A 21,050-nucleotide genomic window follows, 5' to 3' on the forward strand; every position below is an offset into this window, starting at 1 on the left:
AATAATTCACTGAGTATAATCTTGACTAATTGTTTTTCCCATTATATTCACGTGCTATTTATCTTCTGCCAAACAAATTGGAGCGTGCTCTCAAAAGATGCACTCCAAAGAAGCTTTTAGGATTTAAATTTAGTGTAATACTTTTAACTGAATAATTCGCCTCTCTTAGCATGGTTATTGGGGAAAAGAAATGTTTTAAGATGGATAGTGTTGGATTGTACTCCTACCGTCAGAAGCACCACTAACAAGACCGTCTACAGGAAGGCAACTATTTTGCCAACTGACTGGCCATTTTTAACGGCAATTTCACCGGTCGAGATAAACATTTTGATAGAAAGAAAGAGGGGAAGGGGAGATAACACCTGGTGGGGTCGAGTCGAGACTTTTAGAGGATGTTGGAGGGCCAAGTGACTAGGGTGTGGATGGTCAGCGGTCGGGGGATAATGAGGATAAAGATCCTCCAGAGCCATTGCTTGCACATAAGGCGCCGATTCGACGTTTCAGTTGCTCGGTCCATTTACAGGAACAAGCCTGTTGTCCAAACTTGCCGTAGCGGAGATCGAACACTGGGGCCCAGTAGTGCGAATATGAGCATCAGCCCATTGTGCTATCACAGTCAGAGGAAGAAGAGGTTAAAATTTCTTAGTAGGCTATCCTATCCACCTATATCTTTCTGAGCTATAATACCCTGGGGGATTTAAAGATACTTTGCGTGCCCAGGTTATTAAGATAGCGTATCAGTAATATCTTGGGGACTGATTGAGGGATCGAATTTAAATTTTCAGTTAGTGTTGGACAGCCCCAAAGAACCTTGAAAATTTTTACAGGAAGGGAGGAGTCGCAGGGAGAGCACTAAACGTATTTGCTTAAGATCCTTCTTGACCTTTTACACTGTTAGCTTCTGTGGGACTTAGAATGCCCGCACGGTGAAGTCGCCAGGTTCCAGTGAACCCAGTTAAAAAAAAAATAGTATATTTATTAATATTTTGCGAACAGCTTGGGGGATTGATTTGAGCTGGGATATGGAGCTATAAATTTTGTGTTTGTGGGGGGTGGAGTTCTCCAATTTGCCTAAAAGTTTTAGATCTATGAGTCCCCGTAGTTTCTTTTTTTTTTTTTTACAGTGAAGTAGCAAGGTAAATCGAAAGACTTTATACTTTTTAGACGTACCCAGATTATAGAAAAATCACATCTGTAATATATCATAAAGAAAGAAAACGACCCAAAATAGGGTTTTTAAAGGCCCTCTCAGAACACATATTTAATAATCCATACCATACTGTTTTATTTAACCAAGCTAATCTAATTTCGCATGATAAAGGTATTGTCCAGAAATTATCTTCGTCATGCTTATGGGGAGCATTCTACTGATGTGGTTACTATATTCATATTACTTGCAAGAAAAAAAAGCTAATTAGATTAATAAAAAGTATTTTCTTCATAATTGTAAAAAGAATCGTATTTTACACAAGTCAATGCGACCTTCACTTCACTTAAACACACGCCATGAACGGCAATTTACAGAACGTATAGGGTTTGGTATTTTAAATCATGTTATTAGCGACTGCAAAAGCAAGCGTTATAGATTAAATCAGGATATTTTCAGGCTTGAGCGAGAAATGTTATGCACGCTTTCTTATGCTGATTTTCATCAAATTAAGGCTATTTCTGAAAATTCTTTTCAGCATTATTTAAGATTTCTAGACAAAAAATTTCTGAGAAATTCCACCATTTAAAATTGGAAAATTTCTCTAAATAATCCACCTTTCGTCCCAAAAGTATTTCCTGGTCCTGCTGTGATAAATCTAAGCTCCATCCCCCTTAAAACAGAGCAAGATCGGGTTCTATCGAAAGGATTGAAATTTCCAATAGCCCCCTCGAAAATACCTTATAGTGAAATTATCGCGAACACAGAAGGGGCACTTCACGACTCTCGTGCGGAAGTTGGAGAGATTGTTGAGGTTAGAGCTCATTTTGTTGAAAGCTTGTTGATTCGCCTTCTGTTCATAATCCAAATAATTTTTTTTTGTAAGAATGAACACTTAGTCTTACGTTCACTACATAAATATTATTCCAGGATTATTACTAAAGCCGATAAAGGCAATATTGTTGTTGGATTGGATTCAGATGGTTACGACAGAAAAAGGTGAAATAACAGATCAATCGTAAAAAACGTTTTACCCACGTGGGTGCACGTTTTTTCTCTTTTATGGTCTTCCTAAATTTCATAAGCCCGGTAATCCACTTCGACCCATTGTTTCCTCATTTAATTCTCCTGCAGCAAAAATAGGGAAATTCTTATCAGTTGTATTTCACCCACTAACTCAGGCTCAAAAATCCTATAAATTCCGCTGATTTCGTTTCCAAGTTAAAGCAAGTTTGGGTTAAAACAAATACAAGAATGGGCAGTTTTGATGCGAATTAAATGTATACCAATTGTGATCCTCAAGAGACCGAAAAGGTTTTGGAGCATTAGCTCAGTTCTAACCCATTTGTATCAGAAAAATTTACACTTTTAAATCAGACAGTTCTTTCACTTACAACCCTTTGTAACAGAACTTCTTTTTACTTCCATTATAGAGGCTTTTTTTTAACGACAGCAATATGGGCTTTCAATGGGTGCCCCCCTTTCACAAATTGAGGCTGATATCTTCATGGAAAACTTCGAAGAAAGTCTATTTTGCAAAGTTTTTGTAAACCGGAATTTTGGGTTCCTTTTAAAGATGATATTTTTTATTTGTGTGAGCTTGGGTGATGAATCTCTGGAGACTTTCCTTCACTTGCTTAACTCCTTAGATCCAAAACTTAAATTTACTCAGGAATTAGAGGTAAAAAGGCGTCTTCCTTTCTTAGATGTCGTGGTTCACCGAAGTGATACATGCATTAAGTTTGGAGTCTATAGAAAACCCACACATAGTGACCGTTACTTAAATTATTCCTCTAATCATTCTCCTGCTGTGAAAAGAGGAGTAGTCACTTCTCTAGTTGACAGAGCATTGCAAGTTTGTCCTCCACGTTTCCTGGGTTCAGAGCTCGACCACCTTTGAGATATTTTATTTAGGAATGATTGTCCAATTAGTTGAACAAATTCTGTAATTGCAAAACATATTAAAAAAGTATCAGATAGTGACATAGTAAACGCAAATCAAAGGGAAAATTCAGTTTATCTTGGTCTCCCGTACGTTAAAGGGGTTTCAGACGACATTTCCAAAAATCTGAGGAAAAATAATATTTTCAAGACTATAGACCTAGAAAAACTATCAGTTTCAAAATCTACCAAGGTAAAGACCCTATCCCGATTGGTGAAAAGTCCGGTGTCTACAGAATTCCCTGCTCTTGTGGTCTTTGGTATATCGGAAGAACTGATCAACGACTTACGGATAGATTAACTCAGCACTCTACCTCAATTAATGACACCTTTAAAAAGCGGAAAAACAGAAAATTTTGACTCTGCCCTCTGAGAACACATATTTAATAATCCAGACCATACTGTTTTATTTAACCAAGCTAACCTAATTTCGCATGACAAAGGTATTGTCCAGCACTACAGAGAAGCTGTTGAAATTTATAAATATCAACATTTAGGTCTAGCTCTGAACAGAGATTCAGGTGATTTAAGAATAAACGAGTCGTATTTCGGTTTTCTCAAAAGAGAAAATGATACGTTAGTAATCCGTGAAATAAACATTGAACAACTTCCCCATTAACACAATCAAATACGTCATCAACCCCTTAGGTCTCAAAGGGCATCCGCAAGAAATGCAATGGTTAAAATCACGAATCAGGTGACCTATTTCCCCAATTTATTTAATTGCTGCTTTGTTTGTTTGAGTGAATGATTTTTTTCTGTTATTTCTCAGTTATTCGTTAGTATCCGTCGTTGGCAGTTCATTTTTGTTTGGATTTGTGTAAATTGTGGATATTGGCGAATAGCTCACTTTATTGTTGTTAGGTATTTGCTCTTAATTCTTTTGATTTTTGGTCTTTTATTGAATTTTATTTAATTTTTTGGCATTTTTTTCATTGGTTTTGTTGCACTTTCCGCGTTTGTTTTTGGGCATTTGCTTTTTCCTTGATTATATTATTTTGTTCATGCTGAAGAAGAGAGGCGGTTATTATCTCAAAATATTCGCTTTCTATGTTTTCTTCAGTTTTCTTTCTTTATGTTATGGCAGGCCAATGTGGTTTAAGAAATTGTTATCAGTAATGTATTAGGAACAACTTGGGAATCGAGTCAAATTTTGCAGAAAGTGTCAGAGGAAACGGATGACAAAGGTACTCGAAAATTTTTCTCTTAAGGGAAGATTAAGAGGGCAAAAAAATGTTTGCTTCCAAAAATATTGTTTAGCCCAAAATTGGGGCAATAAAGACGATCAGCAAGTTTTGCTGTGAAGATAGAAACTTGTATTTGGAACAGGGGACTGGCAAAGGCAGATCTACAGAAAAATATTGGGGGGCCAATGTGACTAGGGCACCAATAATTTATCAAAGTGATAAGTTTATTTAAAAAAAGGTTGAAAAACAGAAAAAAACAAGGGGATGAGGGCGCCAGAAAAAATCGTGGGGGCCAGGGTCCCCTGCTCATTTTGGTTCACCCAAACTATAAAACTAAAAGCTTTGCGACGCCTAAAATAGGGCCGTGAATTTCATGTCTACGATCACCTTGAAAATTAGCTAGTATCAAAAACCTTCACTTCATTCCATATTTTACGATAGATTCACAGATTTGCTATTCAAATAAACACAGTAGCGATGGTCGCTGCAGGGACAAGTTTGCGTCTGTAGGATCTTATATAAACAAAACCCTGTCAAAATGTGATCCTCGCCACCTCATCATAGCTTATGTTATGGCCTATTGCTTATGCTATTGCTCGCCACCTTATGTTGTTACTTTTAACAGAAGGATGTATCAAAATAAACCCCACTTACCACAGATATCGAAGTCTTAGTTTAAGACTGTCGAAATTGAAAGGTCATAGACTCAAATTCTATTAATAGGTTCCTGGGCTAGTTGGGCCGCTATTTTTGCTCATAATTTTTCTGAAAAACTTTTTTAGTTGCGTAAATTTGTAATTGCTTGAAGGTTTCGTAGGTTGCGTAAGCGACAACATTTCTTCGTTTCACTTATAAGCTTATTGACTATGTTGATAGGAACAGGGAGGGCCTCTTGAGCATATGACATTCTACCTAGCTGGACTCCTCTGCGTATGCTAAAAGGCACGTTAACCCAAAAGGTAACGCAGCAGGGGCTTTGCAGAGAAAAACACGTACACACTTATTTGGCAGAGTTTTCAAAGCTATGTTCTTTAATTGATTTTTTACTGCTGTTCCTGATATGAAGATATTCCACAACGTCCAAAACGTTATTCCACAAGATAATCCACAACGTAATTAAACACGTCCAAAGCGTATTAATTAAACAAATAAGTCCTGCAGATGTTCAAACGATAGCTATCTTTCTGTTCCCTACTAATTAGAAACATGAAAGTTCATGTATTCTAATTACTGAATCACGAGAATAGATACAGGCTAGAAAAGTCGATAAAAAATACAGGCTAAAACAAAACAAAATTTAAACAAAATGGAAATTCAACGTGGAGGCAACAGACGCTGAAAATAGGGCGTTTTACTAGCTGGTAGAGTCTATCGAAATCTATCAGCGAAGTAAGACTCTTTTACTAGTCCATCCATATACACATAATCAGGGTCCGTATGTTTGCTAGTTAATTGAAAAAAGAATCTGGGAAAAACCTGCTTTTATCAGCACGCCCTATTCAAAGTGGTGTTTTGACAGAGGGCAGTGCAATGGAATCACTTTGACAGGTGACAGGCCTTGACACTCGTATAAGCATTGTTTTAACCGATGTCTTTCTTTCCGTTGAGTATGCGCCGGCCAATTTTCGCTGATTATTCTTCTGGAGAAAAACAATTTTAGTTGCGTAAACTAATAATTTCTTATAGGTTGCGTAGATTGCACAAGTAACAATGTCGCTTCTTTTCACTTATAAGCTTAGCGTCTATGTTGACAGGAATACCGACATGGTAAACTATTTAACTAGTAAGTTAACTCATCTTTCTTTACGCCACTATTCAAAAGGAACAATGGTACAATCCTGCTATTAAGGGCTGAAGACCCACAGGAACAGATAGAGGCTACAGGATTTCCATAGGCACTTTCCTAGAAAAAGAGCTGGATTTGTCGGCTCTTTAGCTAGCAAAAAAACGGCTTACCTGGCTTTCTGTCACATCCCCCAAATTTTTGGGCCTTTTACAAAATACAAAACTCACATACAATTCAGGACTTTAATAAAAATTGTCCCTCACAAACAGGGGGCACGAGCCTTTGGCTGTCTGAACATAACCCCGGGCCTATAGTTTCTATAAATTCTACAACGTAATACCCTGTGGCTGATACACAAAGATAGAAAGTAGTTTTAAAATAGCAAAATATAGGTGATTTAACAAACCTGCATTTTAAGGAGAACAAGCTCAGCGATGAGTCTCCTATCTTCCTCTTGACTCTCACCAAGCAGAGTGAAAGCGCAGTCATTTATCTCAATAATTGATTCCTTCCCATCTCGCCCTAGAAGAACCTCCATTTCACACAAATCAAGATTTCCCAGTGCATCAGCAGCGGCGTCGAGCCAGGATTTGTAGCGCTCTGTCATGGCAACTTGTTCAAGCATAGCTGAGCCGACGTTTGTTTTCCAGTGACCGGATATAGAGCGCCGCCTAAAAAAACATACGAGCAAATTAATAAAATCACGTGCTATTTAATTTCGTGCCAAGAATCGCCGTAGTAAAAACCATTACTTTCCATTTTCCATTAAATACAAACTTTCCATTTAGACATAAGCCCGTTAAGACTGCTTTGCTATATAAAAGATTCGTGTCCATTATTTTGTGTCTTTTCTATTTTCTCAACGTCAAGTAGTCAATGAAGTTTTTTTGGTATCAGAGGTCTAGTTTATTCACACATAACAATATTTATCGTTTTAAGTTACAGAATATACAAGTCAAATTTTATTCGTCTTAAGCTTAAGTTTCCTCTTTACTTTTCATAAAAGATCGTATTAAATTTAATTCCAATTTATTATTTAATTGACGTTGTTTCTGGAGTAAATACGAATAATAGTCAAACTAACCAGAAAGCTTCCTTAATAATAGCGGTTAATTTTAACAAGCAGTAAATATGTACTAGTAATAGTTGTGGTGGGATTAGGCTTGTTCAGCCACTTGAGTTTCAAGTGTGCACCTAGACAAGAGGCATTGTTAGTTGTGTTGCATCTCATGTTAATTTCCGTTGTAAAATCACTTGTGCAGCAACTGTGAGTGGTCCACGGGTTACAATTGCTACAATACTTCCCGCTCTGCCAAGTTCCAGTAGATTATCTAAGTAAAATTTCGGAAAAGTTCCACAGCAGTATTTCCAGCACATTTCCTGAGTAACAATTCCGTAGATTCCTAAAAAATATTAAGTTGATGGACGTTTGACAAATTCTGAATAGCATATTTTTTTTTCAATTTTTCCAAGGGGATTCTAGATGGAGGGTACACACCCTTACCCCCAGGACGGCCCTGGGCTTAGATATCATGTGACCTACTGATCCATGGTATTATATAATATTAATCCTAATTTATGATTTCGTTACTTACTGCACACGAAAAGCGAAGGAAAAGTAATCTTTCTAAGCAGATATGTAACCTTAAAACGCTAAAAATATACATTTTGACAAAGGTATGATAGGCATTGATGACCTTATCCATGTCAAAATCCCAAACCCGACCATCATCGCTATCATTTTCAGTTTTGACACGTTTTGATTCTCGCTGTCCACATTGATTTTCATTGACTCGCTGACATACTCAGTGACATACTCAAACTAAAACCTAAAAAAAAAGACCAATTCAAAAATGAATGTATATACAGACCGGGACACCGGGACACAAATGACGACCGGGACACCGGGACACAAGGAATATAAATGACGCCCGGGACCCTCAATGAGAAATCACAGACTGGGACACCGGGACACAAATGACGACCGGGACACATGGAATATAAATGACGACCGGGACACAGGGACACAACTACAACGGGGATCCCGGGAACGGGCACAGGGGGATATATAAATGACGACTGCGACACAGGGAATCGTCGATTAGCAATCACCATCAACAAAGTTCAAGGGCAATCATTAGAATAATGAGGTATAGATCTGAATACGGATTCTTTTCACCCCAACATCTAGTTGGTGGGGCGCTTCGCGCCCCCTCCCAAGCCCCCCCCCCCCGCGCGTAAGTCGTTACGCGCCATATTAGTTACGCGCCATTGTAGTTGTGTCCCTGTGTCTCACCTGTGAATAGAGATAGACATATATATATATATATATATATATATATATATATATATATATATATATATATATATATATATATATATATATATATTTTTTTAACTACGTAAAACATGCGAATATACAACATTCTTCGCTGTCCCATTATCTGTGCATATAAATAGATTGTCAGGTTTACCGACTCTTGAACATGCAACATATAATTGTCCATGGAAAACAAAATCCGTATTCAGATCTATACCTCATTATTCTAATGATTGCCCTTGAACATTCCCTGTGTCCCGTTCGTCATTTATATATCCCCCCTGTGCCCCCCGGCGTCCCCGTTTTAGTTGTGTCCCTGTGTCCCGGTCGTTATTTTTGTCCCGGTGTCCCAGCCTGTAATTTCTCTATGAGTGTCCCGGTCGTCATTTATATCCCCTGTGTCCCAGTGTCCCGGTCGTCATTTGTGTCCCGGTCTGTAATTTCGTCAATCGACAAACATGACGTCAGTCGACAAACAACTTCATGACGGAATAATGCTCAATCCTCATAATGACTTCAGTCGACAAACATGACGTCAGTCGACACACAAACATATATATATATATATATATATATATATATATATATATATATATATATATATATATATATATATATATATATATATATATATATACTAGCTGTTGGGGTAGCGCTTCGCGCCACCCCAACACCTAGTTGGGTCTTCGCGCCTCACCCCCAAGCTCCCCCGCGCGCGTAAGTCGCTACGCGCCATATTAGTTACGCGCCATTATAGTTGTGTCCCTATGTCCCACCTGTGAATATAGATATATATATATATATATATATATATATATATATATATATATATATATATATATATATATATATATATATATATATATATATTATATATATATATTAGAATATACAACATTCTTCGATGTCCGTAATTTATATTTGAGTGTCCCGGTCGTCATTTATATGTCCCGGTCGTTATTTGTGTCCCGGTGTCCCAGTCTGCAATTTCTCTTTGAGTGTCCCGGTCGTCATTTATATTCCCTGTGTCCCGGTGTCCTGGTCTGTAATTTCGTCAGTCGACAAACATGACGTCAGTCGACAAACAACTTCATGACGAAATACAGCTCAATCCTTATAATGACGTCAGTCGACAAACATGACGTCAGTCGACAGGCACACAAACAAACAACTTATTTTTATACATATAGATATAGGTTAATCTGAAGTGGACAACATAATTTAGTTAGGTAAATGTGAATGTATCACTTGATGCTTTTTTTTTGCCCTGTCATAGTTCAATAGCCGCTTCTGGAGGAAGACACATTTTGAGCCCTTAAAGAGCTAAAAGGGCTCAAAACAGCCCATAGCAGGGCCGTATCCAGGATTTTTATCAGGGAATTTTTTCTACACACACAAAAAATAGAAAAACGCATAAACAATTTGGTTATATCCATTCTTGTTTCGTTTTTACGAGTCAGACAAACGTTTCAGGGGGAGGAATTTAAACCCCTAGGATACGGCCTAGAATAATTGCCTTGGCCCATAGTAACCAAAAGTTTATAAATATGTTTTTAAAAACTGAAAAAAATTGCCTTTCAGCTGATTCAGGCCCGGCAATTATTATTTCCATCGGTCTTAAAGGAAAATAACAATTACCATTCTCGAATAAGCTACAAATGGTAATTTTTTTCTCACTAGAAAGTGGATGATTTTACCCTTTGAGGCCCCTTTGTGTGCTCAAAATGTACAGAAGCAACTATAGAATTATGAAAGCGCATTTTCAACTTTCTTCAACTGAAATTAAGGAGTGACAGTAAAACTTAAAACGAATAGAACTTATTCCATATAGGAAAAGGGCTGTCCCCTCATCAGGACCTCGGTCTTTACGCTAAAACTTGACTCTTTATCACAACTCTACTTTTTAAAGTAATACAAACTGTAGCGTAAAGAGTGAGGTGTTGAGGAGGGGGCAGCCCCTTTAATATACGGAATAATTTCTGCTCGTTTTAAGGTTTAATGTCACTCCTTACTTTCAGTTGAAAAAACTTGTTATTATTTTTTAAATAATGCCGGGAATCCATGAGACACAAAATAGTTTTTTGAAGGCCGCGTGGCAAAATTAATCCATCAAGAAGTAATAAATAAATTATTTTTTAGTATGTTGATAATACAAACTAACTTTTTGTTCTTGAATTTCCCAATTTCCTATGTGCCTTTGATTGTGTTTTTTCCCCCTTTTTTTACAGTCAAAGACTGCAATATTCTATTGTGTGACACATTTTTCATTATACACTGATTGTTTCCTTACATAAACTGATTTTAAAATATTCCAACATGACTTCGTTAATTTTCTGAAGCTGGCATCATAACATAGCAGAAAATTGGCCAAAGTTAGACCAACTAAATAAATTTCGAGGAGAAAGTTTAAGCTTTAGACAAGACAAATAAACTTTGGGAGCTTCTTTTATACTTTACTCCTATTCCCCTAGTGTTCCATGCATTTTGCCATGTGTCGGTCTTATTTTCACTGTGCACCCATGAATTGAATCAATGATGTCAAAATCAAGAAATAGAGAAACACACAAGAAATGTACAATTTGGGCCATAAATTTCACACAAGGGGGGGGGGGATAAAGTGCAAAAGAAGTCCTTTCAAAATGTGTTACTAACTTTCTTCTACATATTATAAAGTAAGAATTGTTTTCTCAACATGTCTCCTTTTAATAGCCCTAATTGTGTTTATTTCATATTTTGAATCTTAGTTCAAGATCACCATGTTGCCATCTTTGAATATCTTTGCCATGTTGCCATCTTTGTTGCCTGGTACAGCTGCACCTTTGAACAATATCCTTGGCCTTGTTATTTATAAGACATAGATTAGATACAAATTAAAGAATTATACCATTTGTTTCCCAGCTTAATTTTCTTTTCGAATATAATAGGCCTAGTCACCGCTGTTGCAAGCCTGGTTTATGTATATTTACTATTTGGTACATTAGGGAGGCTGCCCCTCCCTTAATGCGTCACGATTCACACAAAAGAACTTTTAAAAGAGGCTCTTATTCTAATTAAACGGCCCCTGTTTTGGGAGTCGTTCTTAAGGAATCGGGATGTTGAAAAGTCAAACGTTAGTGTAAAACCGAGGTATTGAGGAGGAGGTCAGTCCCGTAACATACGGAATAAATTCTCTTCGTTTTAAGTTTTAATGTTGCTCCTTACTTTCAGTTGAAAAAAATCTATTTTTTTAATCGCTGATCGTTTTTCAAATAATGCCGGGAAATCAAGCTTCCCTTCATGTAAAATTCCATCCCCAACAAGAAACTACACAAAGTGAAGCTCTTTTCAAGAGAACGAAAACCTCCCACACACACACACCTTGCGAATTATCCCCCCCCCCTGATAATTCCGTCCACACTGAAAATCCTCTACGGATATTTCTCGCGGACGTTTTCAGATCATGTCGGAAATCCCCCTCATTGAGAAAGTTTTCCTGGGAATAGAGCCACCCCCAGTGTACATTTTATGTCAAAATTAAAGTTAAACCTCTTTATTTTTTCTGAAAAATTATAGAATAACTGGTTTCGAACTGTTTGCCTCCCGACTTCCAGGCGAAGACTCTACCACAAGGCCTTGACCTAAACACAATATTTTCGAATATTGTATATTAAAACACGGATAAATTTCACAGCTTAGAGCCCTTTCCACAAGGACCGTGGGGGTCATGTTATCTCCAAAAGGAATATTTATTGGACCAGAGTTATTTTAACTATAGAGTTAGTTGAAAATGGCTATCTCGAAATTTTAATCAGACAAATTTGGGGGATGGGGGCCAAGGGTAAGAGGGCTTACTGCCCTCTAACCTTTTTTGTGACTTAAAAAGGGCACTAGCGCTTTTAATTTCCGTTCGAACGAGGTCTCTGTCAATCTTCTGGGACCATTGGTTTGATACGATTCCCCTTATGTCCCATTGATTGGGTCACTTACAACCTTTTCCCAGGGAACTATGGAGTGTCATATTATTACCAAAAGTATAGTTATTGGACCTTTGAACTATGCTAAAAATGGTTATCTCAAAATTTTGATCAGACAACATGAGGGGGGGGGGTTAGTCGCCCCCATTTTTTAAGTCACTTAAGAGAGGAACAAGAACTTTTAATATCTATTCGAATCAGGCCCCTGTCGACCTTCCAGGACCATTGTTTCAATACCATCATCCCTGGAAAAACAAAAAACGAAAACAAAGCACGCATCCATGATCCACAGAATAAAAAATTCCACATTTTCGTAGATGAAAGCTTGAAACCCCTTCAGTAGTGTTTTCTGATACGCTGAATCTTATGATGTGATATTTATTAGGATCACTTGACTTTTAGGGGGAATTCTCTCTCCTCTTTTCGAAAATTAGGCAGATTTTCTCAGGCTCGTGTCTTTTGTCGGGTAAGACTAAACTTAACTAGACCTACGTTGCCCAAGCAACGTGAAGTGTTGCGGCAACCTTTGTCCGGCTTCGCCGAATAAAGTGTTGCGAGAGCAACACTTCGGTTTTGTTTCTTTGCTATCGGTTAAACGCTGAAGTTTTCAGCCTATCAAAGCTTTTAAAACGTTATGTTCAAAGAAGAACACGATCAGTAATCACATGACCAAAGGCTATTCCTCAGCGTTGAAAAAACAACAATAACAACAGAATATCGATAGAAGGGACTAAATTGACATTGCAGCCAGTTGAAATTTATCCTTTTCAATCGTTGGCATCGTGACGGATCAAGACTTGGAACAATATCTTATATAATCTAGTTGGTATTATAGAGCTATCCGTAACTTTTCAGAATCAAAATACCATAGATGACACTCTATTGATTATTACAAAACTGCCTCGTTGTTTTACGTTATCGTTTGTACAAGTTAAGTAAACACTTAATTCTAGGTTACAGTGAGTATGGGTAGGCTACACCAATTAGCAAAAGTTACAAACCCCTCTTCACTAAAGATGATTTTAGCCTAACAGACGATTATTACTTACAAGTCCCCTACATGTCTTACCACTGGAATCAACTCGGTCTTACCATCAAATACACTGAAAACAAATAATAGGTACACCAAATAGCAAAATTTGCAAACCCCTCACTGCCGAAGATGATTATGAGCTAACAGTTGACCTTTCCTTACAAGTCCCCTTCATGTCTCACAATTGGTATCGGCTTATTTTTGGTTTCAGTGTGTACCCTACTACTGAAGTTGTCAACCCCTTGAAACTTTCAAACTAGTATATCTCATGAAGGAATTTTTGTACCAAAAAATAGATGACATATACTTTGATCAGCTCATCAAGAGCTATCGATTGCCGTCGAAAAAAAAATTCAATCTGTCTTAGTTCAAAAGTTGATTTTTTTTGCCGTAGGCCAACTTTCTAACGTCACCACTTAGAAAGAAGCAAAGGATAAGCTCCAATTTCTTGAGCAATGACAGAACTTCTAAAGTTTAAGAGGTACACCTGATAACATTTCAATACCTCAATCCCAAGTCCGAAACAACAAATGATAAACCCAGCCAAAATCACGGCAGAACTTTCGGACCCGTGGGGCCCCTGTGGGGCCGGGTAACTGCCGCATATATTTAACAATTGCATATTTTATTCCATCTTCAATTTGAAAGTGGTGCCAGCCTGCTTGCCTACTAGAACGGAGCTTTCCACTCGAAAGTAGAAACATGGTTTGTTGAAACGAAAGCTTGGCTGCACAACTTCAGATACTCCTCTCTGTAGAAATTACAGGCAACATAACTCCACTTCACTTCGCACACCATATGCTCTGGCTCGTGGACAAGCAAAAACCATCATTTTCGGCCCCAGGCAAGAGTTCTGCGGAGCTTTCCAAAACGTAGTGCAATATTCATCAATCCGGCCTGAGGTCCACACTTTCCGTAAAAACCGCACAGGTTAGACCCTTACCAGTTTCCAGGAATAAGCCGACATCGGCGGCATAGAAAAAAAAAACGGGACACAACCAAAGTGTTGCTCTCGCAACATAATTAATGTTACACATTTAGAATAAGAATCAAAAGCAGATTATTTTGATGCATCCATTTATACAAAAAAAATGGATCCGTTTTTTAGAGATTCGGCTACTATTGGGCCGCGTCGCTTCTTACTGCAGTTTGTTACCACGAACCGTTTTATAAAAAAAAGGCATCAAGTGATAAGATCCTAGCTAAATTATGTTGTCAACTACAAGTTTATATATATATATATATATATATATATATATATATATATATATATATATATATATATATATATATATATATATATATATATATATATATATATAGGAAAAACTAAACACATATTCATTCGTAATGCAGAAGAATAAACTGAGGTTTCATATGCCAAACTCCCCCAACATTATGTTAGTACGCATATATACACAATGCGCGTACATATGTTCATATAGTTTTTACTATTGGTCACTAGATTATATCAAATACCTGCGTCTAAACATGTACGAAAAAATACGGTGAGTAACATGCATAAAGGCTGAAGATAAATTACAAAATTGCGAACTCAAAAGCCCATGTTTTAATACTAAACGATAAAAAAGGCAATAAAACTTGACTCTGAGTAATTATTTATTTTTTGTTAACTATAGTGACAGCTAGTTAAATGGATTTTTCATGCTAAATGCATCAACCTGCCATCAAAGGGAAAATAAAACTTACTAGTTTTCAGAAGGAATGCGTAAATTGTATTTGGTAAATTTTTATTTGAAGATCTTTGACTTGCTAAAAAGTTTAATTAGTTCTGAGCTCGTGATTTATCTATTAGCATGGACTATATGAGATCTAGCATTTATATTTGTTTCCTAAGGGATTGGCATGGAGCTCTATCTTTTGCAGGGAATCCTCATATCACTCCCTTCACTCAAGAAAAAAAAATTGAAGCTTTTTTTTAATGAGAGTAAAGAGCGATGTTAAAATTAAAAACGAATAGAAATGATCCTACATATGAGGGAGCCAGCTACCCCCCGAAACTCTCGGCTGTTTACTCTAGAGTTTACTTACAGGGGAGGACTAACAACAGATCATACATGTATATTAGCTTAAATTTTTTGTAATCTTTAAGTTAATCAATTTGAATAAATTATAAAGTTAACTTAGGTTTTTTCCATCATAACATCATGCGTATTTAGGGTTATCCTTAATTCAGAGGAGTAGGGGCTGCCATATCTTGAATCTTCGCTCTTCACACGTTCACAGTAAAACTGAACTTTTGCATAACACTGATTCTGAATAGTCATCCATGAAAAAAGTATACCCCTTAAAACATTATTGGGGGAAGGAGTTGATTTATAATACCAGATTTGATTTTTCAGGTTAGTCTTTTTTTATTTGTCAGGGAAGGAAAGGTCATTCAATAAATGTTATTCCGGAGGGATGAAGCAAATGAATGTAATCTTTTATTTCATTTAAAATATAGTATTTCTACAATAAGACGGGAGCTGTCCCCCCATAACATCCATATTGTACGAGTCTACTTATGCTCTTAAAAATAAAACGAGGAAAGGGACGCCCGCCCCCTGTACTTTAATTTAAAGAAACTCTCACCAAAATTTTTTAGCCGAAGAATGTACTTTAATATTTCAGACGACCCTCTCCCAACAGACAATCTATTGTTCTTTCCTTTAATAGCTGAGGTACAGCTATACAGTATTATATAGATGTTAGTACTACAGCGTTCATGTTCTATTATAATCGTTTTGTTGTTTTGAGAGTGTACATGTTTAGGGATGAATGCACCAGGGCAGGGCAGCATGAACTCTGAGACTGGGAGCCTAGCTGAACTTAAGGAAAGTATTTTGGCCCAAGCTGGGTGAACTTATTTTTTTTTGTCAAACAAATTGGCGGAAATCGCTACTTACCTTATCTATATCGCTACTTAATTACTTACCTTACTAGCTTGATATCTTTCCTATCTTAAATAAGGCGTTGAAAGACTTTTCTGTCGTCTTAAAACTTCCGGTCTAAGTTTTTAAAACGCGTTGAGCTTGACGATGCAATTTTAATTAATATCCTCCCTCCCTTTCGGGGGGTATCTCCCTTTTTGTAAGGTTAAGCAAACCTTCTTATGCTAATAGCTTCTAACTGGGATCTTTAAACTTAGCGAAATTTACATATATGGAATCGGCATTTGAGATAATTTCTTTGATCTACATGTTGTTTATTAAAAAACAGTTTTCTAGAATTTTGGTTTTTATTGACAAAAGTCTTCCTTACTTATCGTTTATTACCATGAACAGTTCGATACAGATGTAATTGTGTTGAAGGCAGAAGTTTAAAAATCTCAACAAAATATTAAACTTAAACTAATTATTACCACATTTTCATGATATTGTATATTTTTTCCCGATATCAAAGCACCAAAAACATCTTTGACAGCTTTTATCCCGGGTGGTAATTTTTCTTGAGAAATAAGTATGACCTATACTTTCTAAAACGTGCGCATCTCAAAACGTGTCAAACTAAATAGCATCTATGAGGGCAGTTTCTGCTTGAACGTACACGGATCCCACTTTAAAGATTTTTTTTTTTTATCGACACCCTTTCCCCAGTTCTCTTTCAAGACCGTAATTGGAAATGAATTAAGACAATATTCTTCAAATGTCCTTACCAAAACCACCAGCATCTATCTTAATATGCTAACTTTGCAACAAAACAAATAACACACTATAAACTCTCAACTCCTTGACCTGAGAGAATAACTCTAACATCATCTGTGATTTTGCTGTTTAAGACATATTTAAGAGCAATTTCTAATTGAATAGAGCCTCCATAATATTATTAAGGGGATTCAATACCTTAGAACCATATCTTCTTAGACTTTTCAAAGCTTCATGTATCAGAGCCGTATTTAACAAGTAGGAATGCCATATTTTCTGACTAATTTCATTATAAAATTTATATTTCTGTTCTCCGAAAATTTTTTTAAATACAAAAAATTACCCAGTACGTTGGTTATTATATGTATTTAAATCTTTACTGATCCCACATTCCTATTATAAAGTTATAATACTACCTATATCACTGAAACTATCCCTCGGTCAATTTTCTTGGTAGCTGTCGCCACTGTCTCATCCCCATCCGCTTCTAATTTCAGCCATTTAATAACTTTTAACATTAATGTGAACCAGCCCTGACACTCGGAACTCTCAAAAAGTGGGATATTAATTTATTTCACCAACCTTTTTACATGTGCGACTTAAATAATATGTGCTGAAGTTCCAATTGAACACTACTAGCTTCCGAAGTCTTTTTCGGTATTGGCTGGGAGAAACTAATCTTATAGCAGGGCTATAAGAAATAGCCCTGCTTAACACCGGTCTCCACAGCGAACCAAATTAGCACTTTCTACATTAACTGCAACCATATTACTTTTATACATAGCACTAGTCGCATTAGCACGCCTATCTGAATACACAATATAAGGATAAAAACCCACACTAGAGATTTTCTATTTGATGAACCAACTAGATGTTCATAGTCCATAAATCTCGATACTGAAAGTCCTGAAAGTTTAGGAAATGTTCAATTAACCAAAATGTAAAAATTTGACCAATCCTACATTTTTCTTTCGTACAGCCTCTTAATTAAAACATTATGAAAGACACAAAACAGTCTGGTAAGCATCACCATCTTAAGTAATTTGCTTCCTACTACACTAAGAACTTAAATAATTACTAAATTTTACCTTATCGCTTTCCCTCTGTAATAGTTGAATTAAAATATCCCTAAAAGCACAAGATGCCTCCCCTTCATCAAGAATCAAAATGAAAACTCATAGTCCCTACTGTCAAATTCTGCAGCCTTAATATTTTCCAATCCTTTGAATCGAACAAGACTTAAACAAAGCTCAGAAGCTTCCTTATTCACCCCGACTCCAACTCCTTGCCAAGTATCACATCCTTCTTGGCTGTTTAGCTCAATTCTATATCACCTACTTTCGCCCTCCCAAGCCCTTGGAAATGAGTTTTTCTCCAACAGTCCAGTTGAAAACGACTCAATTCCTTGGCCGAAACTTAAATATGGCCATGTAAAAGGTAGAAAAAAGGTAAAGGATACGGCATTAGACTTTACAGTCCCTACCGGCGGTGCTGATCCCCGTTTCTTGGCCCTTCGGCCATGTAAATGTAATATAATATAAATGTAAATACGGCAACTCTCTTTCAGCGTCGTACCACTGAAGGTAGTAATTTTTATATCATTTAAATTTTGGAGAGTGTGAGGAAGTCAAGAAAAGTAGAAAGTCCCATCAATGCATCCAATGAACTAATATACGAGCTCAAATCTGGACATGTTGTTTGAGCTAGTTTACAGCTGGAAAGCGAGAGCTACTTAGGAAGTTCAGTGCAAAGGACTGCACAGTAAAATCACATAAGATAAGGAACATGATAATGCAGCAAGACGATCCGCGGGCTTGTGTTTCTTCCTGGAAGCTGAGTAACATCGCACAATTTTCTATATTTCTCGTACATATCAATATAATTAGATTTTTTTTTATAGATCTTTGCCTCTTTATCCCCAAAAGAAATGTCGGAATCCCACCAAAATGCATTCTTGCCTGCGCCCTTCCTTGTGGAAAACAGTCATTTCGTACATTTCGATATAATTAGACTTTTTTTTTATAGATATTTGCCTCTCTACCCCAAAAAGAAAAGTCTGAATCCCACCAAAATACATTATTGCGTACGCCCTTCCTCGTGGAAAATAGTCAGCCCTGAAAAATCCACAGTGAAGAAACAAATCAAAGAAAAACTACAAATTATTCAACATTTGTTATATTGTTGTGCCGTTATCAAGGTTTTGATTTAATCGGAGGAGGGGACATACTTCTATAGGCCAACCAACCACCCAGAACAAAGTTATGGTTCTAGCTAGACAAACTCAGACCCGTAAGTGATAGCCATACAATATACCAGTTAAAAAGTCGTCATATTACTTACACAAAAGCTTTATAGGATTGACCAATTTTTTGCACATGAAGATCAGCACGTGATTCGAGGTAAGGTTCCACTGTGCAATAAGTCCCAGCGACTGCAACAACAGAAGCTGCATCTTGGTAATCTGCAGGAGACTCAACTTTGAATTTACCAAGTCCCCCATGGGCGTGACCAAGCTTCAATACAGCAGGAAGTCTTGGAGGAGCAACCTAAAATTTGAAAATTTTAGGGGTTTGGGACAGTCCCTCTGCGCAGGAAGACACAAACTTCAGATTATTTCGCTATAGAAAACTTTTGAGAGTCACAAAGATATGCACATCCCAACAAATTACTTTGAAGGCTTGAAGGACAAACAGTCATTGTGAAAATGTTCAGTATTAAACATGACTCGAATGCAGCCAATAAAGTAGACTAAAAGTTCTATAAAAAAGAAAGTGTGAGGATATTTGCTTTATAAATAAAAGGAGCTGAAAGATGGTTCTGACAGGTTTGCTTTGTGGGTTGAATGGTTTTACAGTGAACAAAATTACTGCTTGTTTTTAAAAAAAGAAGAAAAAAGCCCTTTTTAACCGTCAAATTTCTAAGATCTATCTTCGCTGATGTAAAATAAAAGACTCGTCAGAGATTTTGGCTATCATCAGTATTCTAAGTAATGAAGTTTATTTGCTCATCAAAAATTTTTAATCATCGGAGTTTTTGGCTATCATGTAACTTCTTTCTCCTGAAACCAGATAAGTAACTAAATTTGCGTTCTTTAGGCCGCCAATTTAGGAACTATTAGAAGTCCCGTAGCAACCTTTGGTTGGCTTTGCCAGCAAAAGTGTTGCAAGAGCAAGACTTTGGTATAATTTTTTTGATGGGTTGAACGCTGTAGCTGTCTACCCTTCAAAACTTTAAAACAGTGTGTTCCAATAAGATTTTCTTCAATAAAAGCAATCATGACACTTTCCTCAAAAACTGTCTGAAGAAACACTATTCTGCTTAAAAACGGCTTTATCTATCTGTTTCCTGACACCACAATAAAGTTAATATCTACAAAAATGCACCACTTGTATAAGCTAGCGGTGGGTTACTTTGCCCAAAAGCACAATACTTACAATTCTCGCTTTATTTTATGGTAAAAACAACACGGTTCTGGAAACTAGCTTTTCTTAGCTTGAAATACATATAAGAAATCATCCAGATACACTTTTGCACAAACGCCTTATCCTTCACCCCTGTTCTTAAACGTGCAGCACAATTCTTTCTTACAAGACAATTTCCATGGAGATGAAAATTAAGTGCTTTAATCAAAAACACATATCAGAACGCACAAATAGAGTCACCAGCCAGCTAATGTTGCAAGCCATCATCACAGATAACCACGGTCCAACTCCCAGTTGCTAATTTTATAATTTTGTCTGTTTTTTACATCAGACCAAATAACACTCAAAATATTTACAGGTTAAAGAGAAAATTCGCACAATGATGATAAAATATGGATATTGATCCTGTAAACTTGAAAACGACGACTAGAATTAACTGTAAACTATGAAATCTGGAATAAAGTAGTTGAACATAGTGTTGAACGTCAACAAAACGCTTGTTTTTACAAATTAGACTAAAAGAAGCAGGAATTGCTGCTAAGTCAAAACAACAGCGTTAAATTATTGTTTCGTTCCCTACATCCAATCTGAATTCTGTTTAGTCTCAGTTTTTT

General features: G+C 36.7%; 1 protein-coding gene across 4 annotated transcripts in view; it reads right to left on the bottom strand.

Annotated features, from left to right (window-relative positions):
• The window catches only part of LOC136032962 (synapsin-like), a 194,034-nt gene that overhangs the window by 36,191 nt on the left and 136,793 nt on the right, over positions 1-21,050 (bottom strand). For all 4 annotated transcript variants that reach the window (XM_065713454.1, XM_065713455.1, XM_065713453.1 and 1 more), the window contains 2 exons: positions 19,355-19,560; positions 6,468-6,732 (listed from right to left, as the gene is read on the bottom strand). In XM_065713454.1, coding sequence (XP_065569526.1) covers positions 6,468-6,732; positions 19,355-19,560 — 471 coding nt within the window. The remainder of the gene's footprint in view (positions 1-6,467; positions 6,733-19,354; positions 19,561-21,050) is intronic.

The sequence above is a fragment of the Artemia franciscana genome, chromosome 11 (genome assembly GCF_032884065.1).
Source record: "Artemia franciscana chromosome 11, ASM3288406v1, whole genome shotgun sequence".
Classification (NCBI taxonomy): Eukaryota; Metazoa; Arthropoda; class Branchiopoda; order Anostraca; family Artemiidae; genus Artemia; species Artemia franciscana.